General features: G+C 40.2%; 1 protein-coding gene across 4 annotated transcripts in view; it reads right to left on the bottom strand.

Annotated features, from left to right (window-relative positions):
• Window positions 1–21,213, bottom strand: part of Cmpy (crimpy) — a 256,147-nt gene that overhangs the window by 97,891 nt on the left and 137,043 nt on the right. For all 4 annotated transcript variants that reach the window (XM_071797837.1, XM_071797836.1, XM_071797835.1 and 1 more), the window contains exon 6: window positions 9,093–9,227. In XM_071797837.1, coding sequence (XP_071653938.1) covers window positions 9,093–9,227 — 135 coding nt within the window. The remainder of the gene's footprint in view (window positions 1–9,092; window positions 9,228–21,213) is intronic.

The raw sequence follows: 21,213 nt of genomic DNA on the forward strand, positions 1-21,213 counted from the left end.
AGACCGAGATAAAGAGAGAGAAAAAGAAAGAGAAAGAGAGTTTCAAGTGGTACGGTCTGAGCATCTTCGAGAAGGATCGTCCGTCTTTCGTGGGTGTAACACGAGAAAGAACAAGGTATACAAAAGCCCGCTACGTGGCTAGACGTGTCAGCTAATTTCCTCGTAAGTCGAGTTACGATGACGCGCGTCGACCCCGCGTTTTACTGCTTGAACAGGTCGGCGAGAGCCGGCCGTCGTCGTCCAAACGCGACGGAGCGCGAGCTTTTCATCCTTTGCCGTTTGTCACGAGTCGGTATCACAGCGGGAAAGTTTAATCGCCAGTTGCTGGAAGCAAGCCGTAACGATCCGTTGTAAATCATTTCACCGTCAGCGAAAACGGGGATTTACGCTGTTTTGATCTTTGACTCTCCACCTGCTGACATGAAGTCAGTCGAGCATTAGACGGTGCAATTTGTCGTGCGACAACACTTTCTTGCTTTACAAGTTATATAACGAATTCATAAATAACCGATGAATACGTCAAATCAATATCACATTGCTCCTATTCCATAAAAAAATATTAATTATAATCTGCATATAATATCAGTCAATCATTTCGATCAGCAAATTCTTTTAACAGTAAAACGGACCCAATAAATTTTGTCAATTTTATGATTGAAATTCTTTTCGGAATTTTAAAATGTTAGAAAGAGATACGTTGCCGCGGCGGATCAATATTGATGATTCAAGTTCGAGAAGGTACAGCGTCTCTTTGATCACCCGAGATGTTTCCAAGAAGCGGACTACTCGAGGTCAAAGGTGATTTCTCAATTAGCAGTGGCGGCAAGGCTTTAACGGATTGCGAGAGTTTGGTTTTACTATCCGCTAATTATGCCGAAAATATACAAACGGCATTACACTCTGACTCGCGTTCTGTTTGCATATTATAATGTATGTAAATCTCCGAGTGTCGACAGCGCAATGTGTTCTAATAAATATTTGCCTAACGATGCCGGCTGGCTTGGACTTCGCTTGCGTTTGTAAGTGGCTATACGGCAATTGCGGCGCAACGATGACGCGAAATTTGCGAAATGGAGCAAATAACAGCACTTTCAATTTCAATAGTGAAAGAACGTTAAGGAAAGTTTTTTTTTTTTTCCAAGTAGACTCAGGCGTACCTCTTGAATTAATTAGGTAATCGAACGCGCCCAATCACGCTTTTTAATTGCGATGGAATTTTAGTCGAATTGCGATTGAAGCGCGATAAACGGACAAACGTAATGCATATTGGTATACTGCTGTGTTAACATTTATATTGATATCGATGTACACTCACGTTCGCTGTTTTGCCACGATCAATATTAAAAGAAATGGTATATACGGTGAATCATAGGGAATTACTTCACAACGTGCTCCGATAAAAACGTCATTCACTGAAATTTCATTGGAAAGTGTGGGTTGTGTGCGGGTCGCAAGACACAAGTGTCAACGTACTCCCACCGTTGATTTGTCCTAGATCCTAAAATACGAAATACAATTGACATAAAAAGCTTATCAAAATATAACAGGCGCGTCCCATCGAGTTTACTGAACTAATAGAATCGAATATTAACCTGTTAGTCTCTCATTTCCTACAGAAATGCAAAATACGCAGATGGGAATGAGCTACTGTAAACAGACGTAAAAGAGCTTTTATCCCGCGGAGAGTCAACTTCAAGAGTGCATTTACTTTCATCAAAAAGTAAATGCAGATTTCTTAATAAGCGGCGAGTACGCTCGTCCGGCGTATCCATCGCTGCAAATTGCAGCAAAATTGTGCCTTCGTTTTCAGGGAAAGCGCGGAAAATATAGATACTGTATTTTCAACCAACACTTCTGGCAAAAAATCTATCGGATACTACCGGATACTTTTGGCTCCCACGAGATAAAACCTGGTCTCTCCCAGTAAAAATTATCTCTATCTTTCTCCCTCTCTCGAGAGCTGGCCGTTATCGACGCATCCTTGATTCATATTCGGATTGGGCGAGCTGCGCATCCGCTTATTAATAGACGTTTGTCTCACGCCCGAAGATTCTCGCTCGCTGGCGCAGGAGCGTGCGTCCGACAATATCACGCGATTACAGATGCACTCGAATCGTAACGAGGCGATTTACGAGACGACGATAACGAGCACCCGAGATTGGTTAACCAGCTTTGCCATTAGCCAGCCGGACATCTGTAGCTTTGTTGCACAATCTGTTTCATTTTGCTCTACTACTCTCGTGATCGGATCTTAGCGATGATTAATGATAGGAAGATGTTTCAATTTACTGTGTAATTTTTTTTATTTGAATATGTGGACGGTAGAACATTCATCAGCCTGTTGATCTCGTGTTTACCCAACTTCACATCTAGTCTTATTAAAATGTCACTTTTACGATCTATCTTCGTTTCCTTGTAAAACAACCAAAGATAGGTTTTTAGCGTTTTATTTTTGGCGTTATTTTAATAGAATTGAGCAACTGTCATTCTTTTTAATGCAACATTAAATCAGAAAAAGAAGTTGCTGAAATTACTACGTTATCTGTCCATTATAAATATTTTAGATCCGCATCTAAGTTACTAGATTATTATACTTCTGAGGTACCGATAACGGGAGATTATCGCCGATAAAACTCGGGGCGAGTAGCGCAATTAGCGGACGACCTGGAGAAGCTCGAGATTATTGCTACGTAATTTCGTCGGGGAGAGTGGGAAGCGAGACGTCGGAAAAGTCGACGAATTCAGATCGCAAATTGTTGAAAGTGGGCGACCTTCCGTAAAACGGGCCGAACTTTTCCCACCTCCGCCCGCCACCCACGACTTCTCATTAGCTCGTAATTAACGGCGGTTTATTTTTGCGGTAAGACGCCGCTTCCTTGATTCCGGTCGGCTCGAAGTTTCCACTGCTGGCTTCTAATTGCGACTGCGAAATTAGAATAGCCGAATCTCTCGGGCTCGCAGTCACGAGAATAATGTCCTTCGAACTGTCGGAGTTCTGACGGTAATCTAATTGACGAGTACGAACTTATGCTTGATTGCGCGTGACAAACTATACAAATCTGTGAAAATTTTGTTTTTTTTTTTTAAACATCCTCGATATAATATTTTACATTACCTACTCTAAATTCCTTATTTCACTATTAATCGCACGTGTATGAATGTCGTAGCTGAAAAATTTCCGAATAGCTTAAATTTTTTTCACTCTTTTCCCATCTTTAATAAAGCCAGAAAAACCAAAAACCTGAGGGAACCTGAGGGAACGGTATAAGGCATTTATTACGCACATGATGTGAGTAATATTTCGTCTTGGTGGCCTCGTCACGTTGTTGTCCTGTCCGCAGCATAATGTTAACACACAATGGCCGCAGACGTATTATGACATTTATCGCACGGCCAGCTGATCTAGCCGCGTTTTACGCCCCGTATGGTTAATAACACGCGCAACAACTTTTCACATGCGCGTCTCGTATGATACGCGACCTCGCACACGATAAATGACAACGCGATATGCCGTATGTCACAATACTCGCGGTGCGCAACGGACAGAAAAGACACAGTTCTTTAATTGTAAGAGGTATAAAATTACATTCTGGTATAGGCATTCTTTTTTTCATTTTTACTCTTATATTCGAACATACGAATATTCAATATAAACAAAAACGACGAATTTTTATTCAATTGTCCATTTTGATCGTGCTTCATGCATTTAAAAGGCAAAAAAGTTTTTTACAGCATAACAAAGAAAATAAATAAAAAAAAATTAACTATAGAATATAGTTTAATAGGTTGAGTAAATCATCAAAACTCAATTTAAAAACAACTCTATAGATATTTTCAGTCTGAAAAGAGAGATATAGTTTTGAAAAATACGAAAACGCAAAAATCAAATTAATGACTGTGTTAACAGTAATGTTGCTTATTTGATGCTTAACAGACTGTGTTGTATTTTCAAATAATCGAATATTAATACTACTCTCTCAAGAACTCCTGTTAATATTTTGATCTAACTGAAGCGTTTCGATAAATGCTCGTACAATACTTTTTCCACTGAAAAAAATTTATCGCTTCGTCGGTTTATCATCAAGATATATACACAGACATCCTGCATATATGTACATATTATACGGATGGCGTGGCACAAGCCAGTCAGAAAAGTTTACCTCGTGTGTAGACTTCTCCTCCGTTTTGATTATAATCCGAAACAAAACACTATTTCCCCGGCTGATCCAACGGGTGTTATATCGTTACGTACCGGCTTTTGTGTTTCTACGTAATCTATTATGGTGTGAAGCAGAATTTATTTAAAAACTGTACGCGTCGAGAATATGTATATACATATATACATACATATATACGTATAATCCCCGCCCGAGTTTATAATAGCTATGACTAGCAAGCAAAGCGGATTGCGAGCGCAATTATAGTTATCTCCGAGAAAATCGTAAATATAATTCTCGCAAACGTACGTGATTATCCGCCGTGTAATATATGTGACAAGATGGCTGCGTATCGCTGAGAAATGCGAATCATTTTGGAAGCGATTCACTCGTTTGCAGCCAAGGAGAAACTGCATGGGTTGCACGAATGCACGGTAAAATGCGTCAAGGGATGTTGCGACAAAGAATTGCTACAAACTCAAATTCTCTAATTATTAACTCGTTAAAAAAACAAAATAAAAAAAATGTTAAATCGGACGACGTATTCGAGTTTCCCAAGAGCGTTGCTCTTGAGAAAAAACAAACGCGACGATAGTAAATGCGGCACGTTCAACGCAGCTAATTGCGCGATTTCCACGAACAAATTTGAGCATGGATTACAGCGCAGTTCCGGTAGCAGTCTTAATGGCGAGTGTCACCGCTCGGCGTGGTAATGCAATCAAATCCGTGAAATAATCGTTAATTAAGACAAATCACCGCGTGTCAACTTTCACGTGTTACGACGGTTTCCGGCGCGAGGAGAGTAATAATGATTAATGTCACGCCCGAGATGTCGATGTGCGGGAGATTAATGACCGATCGAGACGCAAGGAGACAAATTTAATTGGCCGCCGCGCCGTTTCCTTCGAGACGAAAAGCGACGCGCATATACGAGATATGATGCAACGATGTCCCGGCGTTATAATTGAAACTTATATCGATGGCGATACCGTTCCGTGAGAAGGCTGCGACCTCGATATTATTAATTAACGTCAATTTTATCATTTTTATCGGTGTTGCCCGGAGTAAAAGTCGGTCGAATAATTTTTCGATCATGCCCCGCTTGCAATGTTAAATCGATGAGGCTCGGCATTAATTGAAATATCGCTGCATAACGAATAAGGATACAGATATTACTCCCCGTTAACAGTTTCGAAAGAGAAAGTATACGCACGCTTCTCTGACCCGAAAAGGCCTCTAGGGAAATTGTTCAAAACTATGTTGGTTATTATTGCGGTTGATCGATATTTCGCTATGAAAAAATCCAAATTGTTAGGTTGGAACAACCGGCCCTTAGAAAGCTAACATTTAGATAAATATATCGTTGAAAAAAAATATTATTTAGATATTTTAATAGTTAATTTATTTGTTCCGATTTCATTTAACTTCGGTGATTTTTCTCTTAATTATGAAATAGATTACACCATTTTATATTTGTCTACGTTAGAAATCGCTAGACAATGACCCGATTTATTCGCGATCGATCATTCGCGTTCCAATGGATCACGAGCCGATAAATTCGCGCGTCTTATCGCGGGTATGTCTTAATGAAGGCACAAAGTCCGCGACCGGCATGACTTCGCGATCAAACTATTTTCCCGAACGCATATTTTCGTAATGCACTAATGGAATCCGCCGGCCGGGATACTCATGAAATGAAGAAGCAGCAACGGACCGCTAGGTCGGAGTGCTTCTGAAAAGTTACATATAGACTTCGACACCTATTAAAAATACTATTTACTCGAGTCGGTAAGCAATGATAAAGACTAACAAAACTATCTTACACCATGTATTATTACCATCATCGCTGTTTGCAAAATGTGGAACGCCTTTAAAATATACCATTAATCTTAAAATCATATTTTAATACTCTCCTTTAGAGTTACAAAGTTATCTTCATAACATAAACCTTTTTGACGATAAGATAAAAAAAATATGAAAATAAAAATTAACCATTATCAATCGAATTTCAGATCATAATCTTAATTGAGAATCAATTTAAATTTAATACAAAATCTATATTATTACGGTTATAGCGACTGTTTAAATAGATTTGTTAAGAAACACGGGATACATTTTTTCTCGTGATATTTTTATCTAAAATTCTGTGTCGAACAACAAACACAGTTTGCGCCATAACAATAATAACGTCGTCATATCCCTGTTTACACAAACGTCAACAATTTGCAACCACTTGCACAGCGCCCCGAAAAAAAGCAGGGCATTCTCCAATAATCGAACATGTCCCCAGGTTTAATAAAGAGGTACTACAGAGTCGACGTTATGGTTTTCTCTTTCTCGACTCGTCTCTTCATTCCGCTTCCCATGCTCTCGCGTGTTTTCATAACGCAGTCGGGGAATCCATTTGCCGAGACTATTGTATGTCAAATGCTGGACGAAGCGGAGGGAAAGAATAATGTATAACATTTTGGTAAATATTTGCACGGTGGAGTTTTAGCGAGCAATCTCTCCCGCTATTCCTCGCTCTCTATCTCTCTATTTCTCTTCCCCGAATGTGTGTGTGCGTTGGGACTATACGCATTAGCCGCGCGCGGAATATTTGTTAGTTGGCACGACGATAAGGTTGCATTCCATCGCGCTGAGCCGCGGAGGTACATATCAGCATTCCGAGCACTCAAAAAGATAGCGCTTATCTCGCGGGGGCGAAAGTGTGATGCCGAGTGAGGGAAAAGTAAAAAAACAAATATATAAGAGAAATATATGCAGAGTACATCGAAAAATCTCGATCTAGCCGAGAGAGAGAGAGAGAGAGAGAGAGAGAGAGAGAGAGAGAGAGAGAGAGAGAGTGAGTGAGTTTGGGCGAGCAGATAACGTAATTGGATAATCCGCGGCAAACGTGGGACACCCACGAAACGTCTCGCTTGAACGTTTCCGGGCCAATAGCGTCGTAAAAGTTGTCGGCCGCACGCGATAAATTCGCAAATAATATTCTTTTGGGAAATAAAATATATTTTGTTCCATGATGGCTCTCGTATCTTGCAACACAATAGCCTCGTGCTGTTTCGTACAATCCGCTTCAGCGGCTGGTAAATTCAAATTTGACATTGCAATGTGGATTAACACGACAGTCAAAAATTGGCAAGTTGAAGCGACGAGATGTTTGAAGAAGACAATTATGAAGAAACGAAAAGTGTTGTTTGTGTATCGATGAAAAATTTATAATTATTAGTTATTAATTTTGACAAATATGATGCGCAATGAAATGATGATTGCCGGATCGAAAACAGCCGTCGATGCGTATTATCCTGGCAGACTCGAAATGATATTCACGGGTGTTTCCTCCATAATTACCGTGTCTGCCGATCACGCTGCTCGCGCACGTACGACGTTTCCGCCGATCAACGTGCGTCTGCCGCTCGTAATTGAAATTGATCGGGAATTAACGTCGCGCTTTAAACGATGGTTTCCCAGAGTAAAACTCATTGATGCGCGACAGATGTAGTACATGAGAAATAATAGAAAAGATTTTAAAAGAGATATCGTTCGAAATTAATCGATGTCTGAATATTTGCCAATCAATTTGCCAATCAAATTGAAATATTATAAACTTTTATAACATGAAACGGTAATACAAGTTTTTGAAGATAAAAAAAAGTAAAATGTTTAGAGAAACAAACGAGCTTTGCTGAAAGAGTAAATATTTCCTTGAAAATAATATTGTAGAGATATAATCTCGTATCGGAAATAATATTTGTTATTTGACTTAGCGAGCAACGAGCAACGAGCGTACAGCTCACGAGTACGTAGTCGCGAACAAGTTTCGTCGGCGAAGGTGCAGTCGTTCGACGGCGACGGAAAACAGAATATTCTGCTTCATTAATTTAATCAGCTATTTTAGGGAAGCCGCGAGCGGGGCCGTCTTCGAAATTTTAGACACTATCGACGAACTTTACGGGACGCCGCAAACTACATGGCTTCCCTCCTGATATAAACGCGAACAATAGTAACTTGTTTCGAAGTCGATAATACCCGTGGTATACGATGTAAGAATAGCTGCCGTCAAACGCGTATCTCACCATAGAATGCATCGGTTACACTGTCAGTGCAGCAGATTTATGCGAACTGGGTGTGTACAGTTATCGAACCCTTGTATATCCTATGTAAGTAGAATAACTAAAACTCGCAACATTATAATAATTTAGGGAGCCACTTCTTACGGACAAGACTCTGCTACAAGATATATCGGGAATATAACTTGTTAATGTTTACAATTAATAATAATATGTGTGCAACTATTTGCGCTTGCATTTGAAATAACACGGCCCGCTAATGATCAGATTTTTATCAATAAATTCAGTTCGGGTTACATTGCGTTGAAATTATTAGCAGTTCGAATAACGAGCACATCGATACTATTATTAATATTTATTGTGTTTATTAATGAACTAATTGAACCATGTGTTTACATAATGTTGCGAGTATCAAAATGTGATAAATAACAATTAAATTTCCATTGTCCAATACTAAATGCATTTTGTTTCTTTTGCAAAATATGAAACAGGGCATTTAGAATTTTGCAAAAATTATAACTTCACTAAGTGCTTAATATATAAATGAGCGGATAAGCAATCAGAAAGTAAAATATTCGGCCATAATTTGTTGAGCTGAGATGGCGGCGATATCGCGCGTACTCGAGCTCTCTCAAGTTTTGCGCGTAACTTTAAAACGAGTTAAATCAACGATGATCGAAAACTTTCGGAAAATCGTTTAATTCGTATGGTTGCTATTTCATAACGATATTTGATTTGCTATAAACAAATAATTTTCATAATTTTACGTCTCATAATAACTATTATATCGGATACGCGTGGTACAAATTAGACGTAGACGTGGAATGCCGGAGGGTTGACATTAATTCAACAGGTTCTCCCTTACCTGTCCAGCTGGCGATCCGGGTGCTCCTTGTGGACCTCTCGTCGTCCTTCCAGCCGCCGCCGTTCCGTCTCGATTCTTTTCTCTCGCCCACCTGTTCACGATCGCCCCGCGTCGCCGACTCGCCAAACGACGTGCCTGGAATAAATTATTAATCGTATTCCGATCTGTCCTTGCACTTTTCGCCCCAATTGCCTAAGTTTCCGTGGGGATAAACGCGCAACCACCGCGACGGCGCGGCGATTTAATTAAATGAATGGCTCGATCGCGAACTGTCGATTAGACGAAAACGCGAATTATTCTGACTCGCGGCATCGATAGGAAACTAATAATGAATTACGGCAGAAGATGAACTTTCGCCAAGAAAAAACAAACGTCCCGATATTATACTGCCTGTCGAGATTCTGTAGCATTGCGATGAATTTATTATCGATAGCGATGTCCAAGCGCTGCTCATAAAAGGATTGAAGAGTTTTCAGCAGGTTAGCCACTTAAAGGCGTTACGTAAAGATTCTCTCCAGGTTCTCTCCAGAGTAAAAAAAAGGAGACGGAAATCATCGTAATAAATACTAGAATTAATTTCTCTCTTGCATAAATCTGTAAAATTTATATCCGTTCGGCAGCATTCATTTCGTCGGAAAAAAGTAGGCGAACAGCATATTCTTGTTAAAACAGCCGTTGTTTTTCGGGACGCATAATGGCGTTTTAAAGTTGATATAATTAAAAAGCGGCGTGCACGACCGGAATATTACCCATACGGAATTACGCAGGAACTGCGTCGTTTATACGTATAATAGGCTCTTACAAAAAATATATCACGCGAAACAGTAACTTGCCAAGCGTATCCTATTCGTACAAAAGAGTTGTGTTTTGTGAGGTGTTTACATAGTTTTTGTTTGAGACACTTCATAAATTTACGTTTAAAGGGACACCACGCGTGTGTAAACGCGAGCGTGTGTGCGTAGCTGTTGGTTATTTAGATTAATTATTCTGGCTGCGGTTGTCAAAGCTGGAAAAATTATAAAAGCCACCGATTTATCGCGGTTTAAATCTACGTTTCGCAAAACGCATTCATATTCAAAGACCCGTGAAGCAAGCATCAAAAAAACTTTTTTTTATATTTATCACCGCTCCAACATTGAAACATCAAGATAGAGTAACGAACAAATATTAAAAATTATCTCTTCAAAATGGCTAGTTTTACAAACGAGATAAAGCGCTGTTCTGCCTTGTGTTCTAATGTCAATTGATACTGGCTGCACGTAGATAGATACACCGTATTTATCATCGCTGTATACCTTATGGATATCCGCGTAACTGGCGTAACAGAATAACACGTAGGGACAATATATCGCGTGTTAAATCGCCGCGAGTGCAGTCAGAGCGAGTTCGAATCGAGCGACGCCGACGTAGGTACACGTGGGCTGCATTTCCGTCTCGGAGCAGAACGAGATCGAGATTTATCGTAGTCTAGGTAGCGGAGCCGGCTAGAATTAATGCAGCGTCCCTCGCTTTCCAACCCCCGAGTCACTCTCCGCGGACGAGGTGCTTTATTCTTCGCGCCCGTCCACGTTTTTTCCGTCTGCCGTGCGTGCATTCGATCGCCGTGCAATGATTTAGCGTCGTTACGCAAGCGATTCTGCGATAACGGCCGTTGCGCTCGTGTGTAATACCGGTTGCCAATTGCTTGCAACTGAAAACGCCGCTGCGACGAACGTGGGACATTAAATCTCGACGTGGCCGTAACTTTATTACTTCGATACTTTGTTGCCGCGTCGCGTCGGCGTCGGAGAGAAAAATACGGGGCACGAGAGCGAACGGAACAACTCGGTCGACTTTGAAACGCGAACGGTAGCGAAAAAAACGAGGAAGATTAAAATCCTTAACTTAAACTATCCATTTATAATTTGTTAAATGATACTGTTGTATGTAACACAGATAATATAAATAGCATTGAAAATTTGAAATTAATTAGAGAATTTTGCCAATCGAGATCGTACCGAAACTAAGATTCAGACGAAAAGTTCACGGTATTATCGCGTTCCTATAAACGCACTACTTGCGCGTGTAATTCATCGCCGATGCGTCACGACTTTCAAATAAAACGGCTCGTCTTTGCTAATGGAGTCATGGAGATCGACGTTCAAATGGCGATCGATGATATTTTATTTCGATGATTCAGCCGCCGCCGCCGGCTGGAATTCATCGGTCACGGGGTGGCAAAGCGATATACATTAGATGCACGAGGCTATACGTATATACATATGTAGTATTATACGTACATACATATACGAGTATTGCACGTACCGTCGAGAAAAATACCGGGCTGCCGGCGAATTTATTTATTCGATAAACGAAGACACAATCGCGCACGACAGTGCAACGCGAATTCTTGCCCGTCTGGCGTCGCCGTTCGGCGGAAATGGATGCTGGCGGAAATATCACGGAAGGAAATATCACATAAATGTAACTCAGCTTGCGCGAATAATAATACACTGAAAAATGAAATAAACGAAAGTTTAGTACAACTTTAAAACGAGCAACTTACAAGCAGAAGATATATCTTTCTAGCAATGAAACATATACTGATTCTTTATCGCGGATTTCACACACTGAAAAAAAAATTTTTTCATATTTAAATACTCCTTGAATACTCCTAACTAACTCCTAGCTAACTCCTAACTAACTAATACTTGAATACTTTTAACAACATATTTACTTAATATAATTACATATTTATTTAGAATTAGATATCTTTACTTAATTTAAGTAAGGCTTTTTAAATATGAAAAAAAATTTTTTTAGTGCATTAAACATACGCAATAAACTAAATATTTGGCACAACAATGAACGTTAAGTTTTTATCGGCGCCATATATATCACATTTCACATTTATATTCATATAAGATTACTATTTATTTCCTGCGTAAAATAATTTTCTCGCATATTTTTTAAATGAATACACGTTAAATATTCTCTAAAACAAAAGTTGAGAAACGCTGCTGCTGAAGAATATACATCGCACGCTTCAAAACGATACAAGCGCGGTGATATTCCAGCAAAATATCAACATTGCGAGTAAAGTAGACCGCTACTAACGCCGGTAGTTGATACCCATAAATCTTCAGGATTTCGCAACGGACAGATTCGGAGCGACGTGATAACATCGGCATGGCGTACGTGCGTGGTTGTGTGTGAGAGAAGAGATGCACCGTTTACCGTCGCCGCGCCTCCTCACCGATATCTTGGCAAGCGCGAAGTCGAGCGTTTACACCGCGCACCGGCGCGAAAGAATGCGAGGCCGAGGAAAGATCGTCCCGTGTGCGCCAGCGAGGAAGGTGAGGCCAATCTCGTCAGTCAGCTGAGCAAAGATTGACATCACCGCCGCGTGCCGGAGCGCTGATTCACGAGCATTTATTCGGGAAGAAAGTGCTCGAGACTCGATAGGATTTGAGTAGCCTCGACGCGCGTGCGCGACCCGCGGTAGTCCGTCAGTCCGTCAGTCTGTCAATTAAAATACCTACCAGCCCATAGATTACGTCGGCTTTCGAGCGTACGAGGTACGAAAGAGCGTGGCTCTTGTATATTTGCGTAGCCGATTAGTATAGGCGCCCGAGCGGGACGAAATGCGTCGAGTCATCGGTGAATTTTGGCGCCGACGATTGTTTACGAATGTCAGATGCCTATCGCGAACCGTGTAACGACGAAATTTCGACGAATGGACGGTCGTCCTGGGTCGTACGCGCGTGAGAAATATCGGGAAAAAAAGAGAAAGAGAATTTGTTTACCCATGTTAGATATAACACATGTATACAAATACAAATAACTGTCAATTTTCGACAAACTTCCGACTTTACGCTGTTGATTTCCAAATCGCAAAATGATATATGAAAATCAATCAGCGAAGAAATTTGTAATGCAAAATCTATTACTATACAAAATATCAATTACCGATTATCGCCTTTGACTTTCGCAATTTTTGATAAACTCTTCACCGGCGATGCATATAGCGAATTGCGAATGGCAATATTTTGAACAGGCGCCAATTGTTTAGTGCAACTACGCAAATACGATAACCGCGAATGTTAAATACAAATTAAATGTATATGTGATGTGCAAAGGTTTGAGGTAAGTCATCGCGGACGCCACATTCATAGCTCGTCGCAATAAATGGTGTCATCGTTCTCGTGATTTATTTATACGATATATTATCGTGCACGGGTGCGTTCGCATCCGCAGATGCATGAGCAAACGCGACGCAAAATCTTACGCGTAAATGGCGCTTACTCGATTGGCAAGCATGTAGATAAACGAGTTGTTTCTACGAGCAAAAATATGCGAGAAAAGACAATAAATACTTCGCGCCAATAAATTTTAGGCCTGGTGCGTCGGAATGGGAGATATTTGAAGATCGCGACTCTCAAATTTTGGCACGAACAAATTTGAAGAAGCGTTGTTCCTTAAATCACTTTGCAACCAATGTAATAAACTTTGCACATCGATTAATAACGTCGCATAATCCAAACAAATGCGCTATTTATTCCTTGTCCTTATATTCCGTCAGCATTTATCTTTGAATGAGAAGACGATAATGGAACATAAATTTGAATTCGTCTTTTTAAATAATTTAATTTATTTAAGTACGAGCTTTTTCCTTCTCTGTGTTACAAAGCGTCCATTCGAATGTAGAAGTTTAAATACTCCATGTGTATCAGCGTGATGTGAAAGAAGAGAGAATCAGGACGATAGATTTAATCTCATACATATTTCCAACGTTGCAGTGCTTGAATTAATTCGTTATGCCGCTATGCGATATAGCGACGATAAGCGCCCTTTTTTTGCTAACCTTTATCGACGATTAAACTAAAATTCAATTTTCTGTTCTTTGCGGACGCAATTAATCCGAGAGATAACAAGGTTCCGTGACCTTTCTATATTTTTGAGCCGCGGACGCCTCCGCGTTTTTAGATTGAAAATAGACGACAGAAGATAACCACGATTACAGTAAAATATTGCTTACAATCGGGGATCCTCTCGCGAGCGTATTTCCGAACATCCGAATACACGGATTAAGGGCAATCTGGATTATCGGCACAACCAATAAACGTACCATCGATTATCGAGACGCTCCGTATTTACAAGCGCTCTAGCCGCGTATTAGCATTTAAAACGAGACGTTATAACATAATAGCGCGCAGCAATCGATATTGAAAATTGAAAAATATTGATACGGGTATCTCTCTTGTTGATCTCACCTTAAGTGTTAAGTCTGTATAAACAAAATTTAATAAAATGCAAGCGATCATACCTTACATATATTTCACGATTAAATACAATAAATAATATATAACGTGAGTAATACGTGAACAGAGAGAACCCTGCTTATACGTTAATATAGATTATAAGATAATACAGAATTCTCTAAAAACGGAATGTGCGTACGTATATGCACACGTACTTGAATCGCATTGCGATCGCAAGCGATTCAATTCGGCAACTTCATCTTCCGCTTTCCATGAACAACGTCTCCATTTCATTGTCGCGGAACAATGAGTGAACTTTATCATCTGTCAGCAGAAATAACCGACGACAGTGGCTGGCGTTCGAGAGGATCTTCGTTTTCGAGAAGATCCTCTCGTAGATCTTCACTGACGATCGCAGTCTTGATTTCATACGAGACGGAAGATCGTTCGCGCTTCCCGAAAAGACTCACGCGACTTACTCGGGTCATGTTCTAGTGACAAGTATATAGTTCTATCGTGAGGTAGGAAATTGAAGCGATTAGCTTCGCGGCCAGCTAGTAGCTTTCGTGCACCGCAATGTATCGATGTGCGCACAAAATGAATTTTATCGCTTAAACGAAATGTCCTTTAGATCACGGTTGCGATTCAATTCGGTCAGCACCGCAAGTATTGGAATTCTTTGAGTTTTGCGAAGGAAACTGCAGGCTGCACGAATAGCTCGCCTTTAGTGAGAAGCACTGTGCCAAGGCTGCGACTGGTGAAAATATTTTGGTAGATTAGCTACTTTAAGACAGCGGAGATTCGCAGGTACAAATCTTTGGGACGTGCCTAATCCCTCGTGAAGATCCCCCCGAGTTTCTCCGAGGTAGCATAAGCTACTTCATTATTTCATTTTATCTATTTCATTCAGCTAATTATAGCGAGACTTATCGTTTTATTAACGCTCCTGAACTCCAAGTAGCAATGCATAACTGATCCGAGCAAAATATTTGATCGCATTATCGAATATTATTTCTCATCATCTGAAAGCTGCGCGTCGTAATCTTCGGATCTTAAATATTATTAGCCGAGTTGTGCCAAAAATATAACTGCGCACGATTCCCAATCTCATCTCGGGCAATAGGCATCGACAAACCTCGTTCGTGATGGTTGTCCCCGTTCTATTTTAATCGCGCCAACCTGTTCGATTGCCATATTTCCTCGCGGCCGCACGCCTCGAACGATCTAGTTCTGCTCCGTAAATTAACTCTTAAACAAAGAACAACCCTGAATCATCAATATTGCACGGCACATCGATCAGCGCAATTACTGACAAAACACTATTCCCCGCAGAAAGTGTACTCAGGAGAGTTCAACGGGCACTCGCCGAATCGACCGAAATAAAAATCGCTCAAACAAAAACAAGAAGAAAAACGAATTGACTTACTAGCGATCTATTTATATCAATGACGGAGGCTATACCTGTTCGATTGGAACATCCTCTCGATAGTTCAACACAGAATCAAATGTTGCAGAGCCGTCGACACAATTCAGGAAGACATAGCTCGCGACGTCTTTTCTCCGAGAAAAATGCTTGAAACGTAAGCGATAAATCATCTCAATGTCACTCCACTTCATTCTTATACCCAATCCGCGAGCTGAGTTCGCACGTTGAAATAAAGACGTCAGGTTTGTGTAAAAACGACACGATAAGTAAATAAGCATACTTACGTTCACGAGGAACGTAGTTGCGTGATAAAAAACAAGCTGGCGCGATTGCACTCGATCGTTCATAAATCAACTTATCGCGGTGCAGCTTCCGTTCGCGCGAGACAACCTGTCGCGCTTGAGCGCACTTCCACTCGCGGACTCGCGGTGCGTGCGCTATCGACGCGCGTCGATAGGCGTCGATAGGCGTCGATCGCGATCAGATTTCGCCATGCGTGCGTTACCACCAAAGTATTATCGAGGCGATGAATGAATGAATGTGTGCGCGAGCCTCGCATGACGCATGTGCGTGTGCGAGGAATTGAATGGACGAGCCTGAAGACTTGCGTGAGTATTTTGGTGAATGCGTCACGCAGCCCTGGTAACGCACGAGGAATGCGCGATGTGCATCGCCTGCAGAAACAAAATCCACGATGCATCCAGCACGATTCGTTCGCCCTGCCGTCATCGCGCCGTCTAACCCGTCGCGCGCAAATTCGACTCCGAAAAAAATATAATAACGCTGTCTCGATACATTCAAGATAAGGTCTTTTCCGGGTTGCGCTGATATTTAAACTAAACACCCCTTTTTACTTGTCAATAATAATATCGCGTTCAATTGGCTTACATTTCTAGTTCTCAAGCACGGAGATAATCGCGTAAATTTATAGAACGCATAGTTATACATATTATCGATAATGGAAAAACTGTCGCTCGATACAATTACATTTTATTTTCCGATGAACATTAATTCACAAATGGCACCTTACTTTACTCTTTTAAACTCACGTCGCAGCGAGCTACAAAGACAAAATGAATAAAAAGTGTATATGTCCCTATATAAGGATTTTAAAATGATCTAGGAAACTCATAGAAAAGTGATATTGAAGAAGATTTTCTTTTATCACAAAGTAATATGTCATTTAAAGTATTTCATATGTCCAAAAGTATGTCATACATAAAAATGTATAATTAATTATAAAAGAATCCATATATAATCATTGTATAATCATTGTAAAAATAACGCAAATTAAATTTAAGCTAAATTTCATGTATTATTTAGAAATATATGTTGCACTAGTATTATATATTCCATTCTATTTTTTGCATTGATACAACTATTTCGATGTCGAAAACCTCACTTTTTTCCAACGATTCCCTGTTTAGCCCTTCGAAATCCCTTGATACCATCGAAATTCGCATCCCGTAAGCTTCAGTAACCCCTTGGAACTCACTTCGCAGAAAAGTGTGCATAGAATAGTGCTACATTCGTGAAACAGTACGATCGTTTCTCGCGCGCTTTATTCGCTTTTCCGCCTTGCTCCCCGTCGCCTCGTTTTTTCGTTTGCCAACTGCTACCTGTCTCGCTGCTACGCCTGGTGCACAGGTCTCTCCTTTATTTTCATTTGCACGTAGCTAAACCGAATTACCTCGGAAACGAGCGCCGTGAAAACGACTACACGTCGCGTACACGTACAATTAACGAGGTGAATTTGAAAGGGGGTTGAATTTGGAAAAAGGTGACCGGCGTTTGCACCATCAAATCCGTTTTTATCTATTTGTCGATGAATCATGTGACATTTTGTTGCTAGGCGACTGTTACTTGGCGAGTCGACAATTTCCTTTTTGCAAATATTCTCAAATCTTTTTAATAATTTTAAAACTTATCAATACTTATTAATAAATATTCGAACCGATAATTTGGACGAAAATAACGGTCTGTTCTCTATATTTTATTTCTCCAGTAGGCTTCTTGAATGCAAAGGAATCACGATTACATTTCTTTCGTATAGTACGCGTTGTTAAATTTTATTACATGAAAGAAAATTCGTATATCGCGCATGATTATATATACGTATAAGGATCGATCGATTGACATCAATTCCGCAGAATTCTTATGCGTGCCGAATGTTGCTCGACAAGGGACAAAATAACACAGAAAGTGGATCACAATGTAGCTGATTGATAAACAACGATCCACCTGGGAGACCACTCGATCCGGGAAACAAAAAAGGGAATGAAAGCCAAAGCTGGACTTTCGGCTGGCGCGATTCGAATTCTATCTGACGCAGCGCGTGCGTCAGACGTCAAGTTCGACGGGCGCGATATTTTGATGTTTACGGAATGAATGGACTATACGCGAAGCGAACAGGTTTATCGATTAAAAACAAACGTAAAACAAACATCGGATTGCGCGACGCTTGCTTCAGCAACGATTGTTCGATGTTGACCAACCATACCCCGTCGATATTTGCGTTAGGTGCTTTCGTTAGTCTATATTCTGTGTCGATAGTGACGCCCTTTCCCAGAAGTAAATTACATCAATTAATCTTTTATATAAGAAAATCATTATTACATCAAGAAAATTTGTAAGCGAGTATAAGATTAGCCTCTCTCAAAACGTATATACATGTATATTCCTGCTATTACTCAACGTGACTAGCGCGAGGAATGTTACGATCTGACAGTATAATACCAGGTATAAATCATGATATACACGATTCTAAGACCTGTATGCGTCTACATAACGCGATGTGCGCGCGGAAATAATTAAATCGCAAAAGATAAATTAAACCAAATTGTAAAAGTAGACCATGTGCATACAAAAACTGAGTTTCTCGCGAATCACTATGAGACGCGCGAACACTTTCCGTAAATTAATAGTACCATCGTGCAGTAAAAATTCATGGGTCGACCTTACGACCTTCTCGTGGAAGGGTTCGTCGCGCCTTTTAGGAGTAGTTCCACGCTCCGCCGCGTTTGCATACGGCGACGCGAAACGAATGAACACGGTTCTCATTCGGGCGAGAAAATAAAGTGGCAGTCTGCCAGAGCGGCGCAATTCGCTCTTGCGCTCGCAAGAATTCAATTTTCACACTTTCAATACGCAGATTTCTACAATGCTCTGTGCGTAGGCCGCCCGTCTGAAACGTTTCTCGTCGCGGCTTTCCGTCTAAATGTCCAGAGAAATCAAATTATCGTAATTCAAATTCGAAAAAAAGCTAATAACGAAAGCACGTAAAGAGAGTGTGGACTGTGTGGAGTGTATGTGATAATTATAGTTTATCATTCAACGCTGAAGTCTCACAATTATTACAAATATTTTATAAGATAATTGACAACTGATCGATATTAATATCGTCGGATTATATAAATACATGTAGAAATGATATTTGGTTCTTGTATTTTATATTGTGAATTAACAACATTGCTCTCATTAACAATTTATTCTAATAATGTATAAATCCACGTAATTATACTCATCGTTGTTATAAATGTCATAAATTAATGCCATATTTTATATATTTCGTACGCAATAAAATAAAAGCTCATAGTTAATCGTTTTCATTAAAAATTTCAGTTTAATACAAATCGATATCAGGATGACGCGTGGCTTCGTGTGAGAGTGGTCGATTTGTAGTCGGCGAGTCGGATTCGATCCCAACTCTCATCCTCACACAGGTATACCTCGATAAGAGGTTGAGAGTTAAAGATTATGAGTAAAGGAATATGAGATGAATTGAATTGTAGTGGGATAAATTCTCAACATTATCATTCTACGATACGTTTAATTGATATAATGCATTTAATCATAATGGAAATATTAATTTATAACACATTAATTTGTAAATTTAAAAAATAGGTTCTTCAGCAAATCGCGAGAAGATAGATCTTTTATCGATTTTCGTCGATACTTTCCGGCAACATATCACCTTGTACACAGTATGTGTGACTGTGCGATCTGCACGTGATAAACCTCATATTTCGCGACGATGATTTCGACAGGAAAATTGTGAACGCACAGTCTGATTTTGATTTTCCTTGCACACGATAATATAGTTCACAAAGGACATATATATCTTTCTACGCGACAGACCTTTTACACATTTCAAACGAGTACTGCAAGACTGCAACATCATTGATCATTATATGATGAATACGCTGAGACATCTCTCGTGAACGATATTTGATCACGGTCGAAATTCTCAGATGAGATATAAACTTGCCTAATTCTTCCCTTTTAATTGTTTAATTTATAATTTCACGTTTAAAGTTGTTTGCAATCTCTAACGAATAAAATTATACTTTCGAAGGGCATTAGCATTTCGCATCGCGTTACTGGATTGGCGATTCAGTCGGTGTAATTATCACGTACCGCAAAGTTTGTTAAAAACCGATAAGGGGATAATAATAGCCCCCGACTAAAATCTGCGCGGACTCGCTTAAGCAACCGGGTCATTCCGTCGCAGCCCCAGTCTGCGCCCTACGGTTAAAGATCGAAAGTTCTATACAGGAAAGCATATATCTCGTGCTTGTACAGCTTTCCATTCTTATTCCATCGAGATTGCCGGCCGTCCGTTCCCTTCACCCTCGCCTCATGCAAGAGTGCCACGGAGTCACGCGATAAGAGCATCGAGGCGCTTAATCGCCCGCGGGATCTAAAGCTTCGGTAATTGGGAAAAGAATTCGAATTACCTCGTGCTTGCGGTGGAACGTTGCGCAATCAGGGCTGGTTTGAAGCCAGCCTTCGGGGGATAGGCGTGTGCGTGTGCGTGTGGCGCGAACGCGCGTATAAATCACGAGGTGTGTCGTAATCGGTCCGCGACGTTGCAATTAAAAATAGAATGCGCATATAACGCATATAAGCGAGCGGCTTTAACGCGCCCGTCGAAAGTGTGTCCAGCACGTTAAAAATATACTCCGTGTCGCTGCCACGCGCCCGAATAAATATAACCGAGCGACTTAAATACAAACTGAATTTTATTTTATGAAAAGAAGCTTCGCCGCAGTGGTATACGCGGCGCGCGGACAGACAACTTTTCGCTAATGCGGTGAAATTATTGGAGCTTCAATATTTGTTTCATGGCATACTTAGTTATAAAGTTGTTATAATTCCTAAGTTTAGCGAACGCGGTCTCACTTCTGTTAACTTAATTAACAATATTGTTCTATTATTACAATATTTTATAGGTTTTATGTGTTTAATTGTATACATATTTAATATCGATATAATCAGAAATAGCTTCATAATAAAAGATATATTTTGTAATAGTAAATAAATTATACTTTGAAGATAAATAATGAATAGAATATATTCATAAAATATTTTTGCAAAAAAGTGGGGCGATGAAAATTTCTTTGAAAATCGAATTTCTTTACGATCTCCAAGCATGTAAAAATAATCTCTCTCTGAA

Source organism: Temnothorax longispinosus, chromosome 2, assembly GCF_030848805.1.
Source record: "Temnothorax longispinosus isolate EJ_2023e chromosome 2, Tlon_JGU_v1, whole genome shotgun sequence".
Taxonomy (NCBI): Eukaryota; Metazoa; Arthropoda; class Insecta; order Hymenoptera; family Formicidae; genus Temnothorax; species Temnothorax longispinosus.